Source organism: Corapipo altera, unplaced genomic scaffold, assembly GCF_003945725.1.
Source record: "Corapipo altera isolate COAL_440 unplaced genomic scaffold, ASM394572v1 22b, whole genome shotgun sequence".
Lineage (NCBI taxonomy): Eukaryota > Metazoa > Chordata > Aves > Passeriformes > Pipridae > Corapipo > Corapipo altera.
In genome coordinates, this window is record NW_020884876.1 from 12,186,135 (window position 1) to 12,190,092 (window position 3,958).

Sequence of the window (3,958 nt, forward strand, 5' to 3'; positions counted from 1 at the left end):
TTAAAGCCGGCGGCTGCTACCCACCAGGCCCCCGCCCGGAGAGAGGGACGGCGGCGCTCGTTCCACCCTGGCCTGCGGGAAGGCAGCGCCGAGGCACCCTACGCCGTGCCACCCCCACAGCCACTATTCCCTACCCGCCCAGTCACCATTCCCGCTCCCTTTGTATTTTTAAACCACGCCGCAGCCTCCCCGCTCCGCCCAATCAGAGCGGGCACAACCCCCGCCGGCCAATGGGAGGGGCCCCCGCGGTTTTTTAAACCGTCCCTGTCCCCCAATCGCCGCCCAGCGCGCCCCATCTCGCCCCTCCCCCCCGCTCTCCTCACCCCAACCGGTTCCAACGGGTACGAGCGCCAACGACCCCCTCGCGCTCGGCCTGGCCCGGGAGCGGCTCGGCCGTGACGTCAGAGCGGCACACAGCCAATCCCGGCCGGCCCCGGCGCCGGCGGGCGGAGCCTCGGGCAGTTTGAACGGGCGCGGCAGCCAATGGGGTGCAGCGGGGGCGGGTCTTTGGCGCCGCGGGTCGGGTTGCTGTGGCGGGCAGCGCCGCGCAAAACAAGAGGTGGCAAGTGCGCGGCCGCGACACCACTCGGCAGCAGCACCTGAGCGAGCAGAGCCCGCGCCGCCCGCCCCGCTCAGCCAGGCAAGGCCTGCGTATCCCGCCCGCGAAAAGAGAGCGTGCCGGGAAGGGTGGGTGGGAGGGAGAGGAGCAGGGCAGAGGGCGCCAGTGCCGGTCCGGGGCGCGGAGGGAGCGCGAGTCTCTCGCGGTGGCGCGCCCGGGTCTGAGGGGAGGATTCGCGGTGGGCGGGTGGGGCAGGAAGGGCGGCGGCGGCTCCGGCCCCGGCGGGGAGGGTCGGGGCGCGGGCGGCGGGGTCGGGCGGGCCGGGCGCCGCAGCCGCCGCAGGGGGCGGGGAGAGGCCCCGGGGGCGGAAGGTGCCGCGGGGTGGGCGGGGGACACTGAGGGGCCGCGGCGGGGGCGGGGCCGGGCGCGCTGGGGCGGGAAGGTGCCGGCGGGAGAGAGGCGGGAACGTCCTGGGGCGCGGCCTCGCCTCACGCCGCTCCTCCGCCTCCCTCAGGGACCCGCCGCCGACCTCGCCATGGGCAAAGGCGACCCCAACAAGCCGCGGGGCAAGATGTCCTCGTACGCCTACTTCGTGCAGACCTGCCGCGAGGAGCACAAGAAGAAGCACCCAGACTCGTCCGTCAACTTCGCTGAGTTCTCGCGAAAGTGCTCGGAACGGTGGAAGGTGAGTGGGGCCAGGCCGAGCCGTGCTGAGCCCTTGCCGGGCTGGCCCCCGCCCCTGCTGCGGGCTGCTGGGAAAAGATCCCTGGTAGCAGCTGCTGCTTAGGCGTTAGTGGGTCAGCAGCCGCTTTATCTCATCCAGACTCTTCCCCTTTCCCTGCCCTGTATCCACAGACAATGTCGAGCAAGGAAAAAGGAAAGTTTGAAGAAATGGCTAAAGGAGACAAAGCTCGTTATGACAGGGAGATGAAAAATTATGTTCCTCCCAAAGGCGAGAAGAAGGGAAAGAAAAAGGACCCCAATGCTCCTAAAAGACCGCCGTGAGTGTTTCTGTGACCCCCCTCCCCCAAACCAGAAAAAAGTATTAGTTCTAATAGCTTGATACATAACTTTAATCACTGTCTCTCAATGTAGATCTGCGTTCTTCCTTTTCTGTTCGGAACACCGTCCAAAAATCAAAAACGATCATCCTGGCTTGTCTATTGGAGATACAGCAAAGAAATTAGGTGAAATGTGGTCTGAACAGTCAGCCAAAGATAAACAGCCGTATGAACAGAAGGCTGCAAAACTAAAGGAGAAATATGAAAAGGTACAGTAAAAAAATAAAACAACGGTTCAAGTTGTAGAGCTCAATGTAAGTATGTGACTTATGTTTTGCACTTGAACCATATATAGGTCATAATTCTACACCAACCTCTGTCAGGTGTTAGAACACGTGGAGAGGTGTGGTGGGGCAGGTATCTGGAACCCTTACAGTGAACCTGAATGTGGTTTTTGCGTGCCTAGAGATTTTACCAATAAGATGCTTTACTACCAGAAAACAGGTCACCTGCTTGCTAACATAAAAACACAGTTGTTCTCTAGAGAACTGTGATCACAAAATTCTTAAAACTCTCTGGATCATGTGTGCTCTTGCCAAAAGGTTTAAGCGTGAAAGTCCCAAGGTTCAATTTCCTCCGTTTTGCAAACACTGTATTTGATCTGCATAGTACAATAGTATTAAATTACTGAAGCAGTACAACTTTGTCTTAAGAGTTATATTGCTAGCAACTTAACAGCATTTCTCTTGCAGGATATTGCAGCATATCGTGCCAAGAGCAAGAGTGATGCAGGAAAAAAGGGCCCAGGTAGGCCTGCAGGGTCTAAGAAGAAAGCAGAACCAGAAGAGGAGGAGGAGGAAGAAGAAGAAGAGGAGGAAGAGGAGGAAGAAGATGAGGATGAAGAATAAATGAATGTCCTGCTGTAAAGATTTATGCTCAAAATCCAATATTTTGCTAAGAATGTGAACTCAAGTGCAGCTCAAGGTTAGCTTCAGTATAAAAATCTGTACAGAATTGTGTATAGGTAATGTGGTTCTTTGTAGGGAGACTTCGATTTATAATGTAAGTAGTAGCCAAGGGCTGCTACAGTTTGGTTTGAAAAAGTTGTTGAATGTTTCTGCTGTTTCTTCATATTTAATGGTTTTGTTGAAATTCAGTGACTGATAGTCAGGTGTTTCTTTATAGCTAAGTACAAAGGAGGTAGCTTAATAGCTGATCTTATATTTTGTAGTATTTTGTTGCATTGTATTACTTTTTTAACAGTTTTGTAATAAAATGTTGTACATGATTATTGTTTTATTTATGGTGTTTTCTGAGAGGCTGGGCACTCGCAGAGTGCTGGAGTCCTGTGCAGGGAAGTGCTTTGCACTGTTCTTGGGCTATTGCTGTTACTCCAAAACTAGCAAGTCTCTTAACCTGTGGCTCCTGGAGCTTACACAGGTGTCTACACTTTTTTAACCACAATTTCCTCTCCCACGTAAGCTATGCTTAGTTGCAATTGATGCTTTCCTTACACTACCATTTGCCTATACTGTCTTGTGAGTGAAAAAAAATTCTCTTCAAGTACTGAGGTTGCTGATAATTATTCCAGGGTTGTTCTCTTTCCCCACACTGCTCAAGCACGGGTCTTATAGTTTTGTTTTGGTGTAATAGCTGATAATGAGTGAATCTTTACAGCTTTGTCTCCCAGAGCTCAAGGTCCCTGGCCTTTTCTGTTGTCCATAGCAGGACAGGAAGGTTGGCTATATGACAGACATGGTTAGAGGCATGTCTTCCCAGATGTTGCCTACTCCCTCCCTCTTCCCCTGGCCCCAGTACTAGTGGCTTCTCATAAAATACACAGCTTGCAGAACAACATGAAAAATGTTGGAATGCTATTTTCACACATGCCAGTGGATTCCTGCAGAAAGAAGGCATTTGTAAAGAACATGTGCTCCTGATATGTTCCTGTTTGTGGTGGTAACACTCTCCAGTTACACCATGTCTTGGTTTTCACTTTTACTTCACCATATTTAAAAGCCTAAATCTAATATCTAACAATATTTGCAAGTGGGCAATTGGAGATAGTACAGGTAAACTAAATAGCTAAAGTTTAATTTTTTTGAGATAAATATCAGGAAATAGTTTTTACTAGACTTTGAAAGCTCAACACTGAAATGTGTAATATCTAAAAAATTAAGTATAAAGGGCAGTGTTCCAAGGTTTTTGTTTAAACTGTCTCCCTATTGTCCGTCAACTTGGGCAATATGTTTGTGTCCCGTCATTGTACATGTGTGAGATAAAAAGTGTTTTCAGCACTAGAACTGTGGTAAATGTCACTGTAGTAGGTCAATGATAGCTTAGCACTTTCAGAAACAAGTCTTGACAGAAAATACTTTGTATATTCTTGTAAGTATGG

General features: G+C 51.2%; 1 protein-coding gene across 1 annotated transcript; it reads left to right on the forward strand.

Moving 5' to 3' along the window:
- The first annotated feature begins 502 nt into the window (after nucleotides 1–502).
- Nucleotides 503–2,849, forward strand: HMGB2 (high mobility group box 2). The gene is made up of 5 exons (XM_027636179.1): nucleotides 503–640; nucleotides 1,074–1,244; nucleotides 1,415–1,560; nucleotides 1,655–1,829; nucleotides 2,313–2,849. The coding sequence occupies exons 2-5, from the start codon at nucleotides 1,095–1,097 to the stop codon at nucleotides 2,466–2,468; spliced, it is 627 nt and encodes a 208-aa protein (XP_027491980.1). The 5' UTR covers nucleotides 503–640; nucleotides 1,074–1,094; the 3' UTR covers nucleotides 2,469–2,849.
- Nucleotides 2,850–3,958: the final 1,109 nt, after the last annotated feature.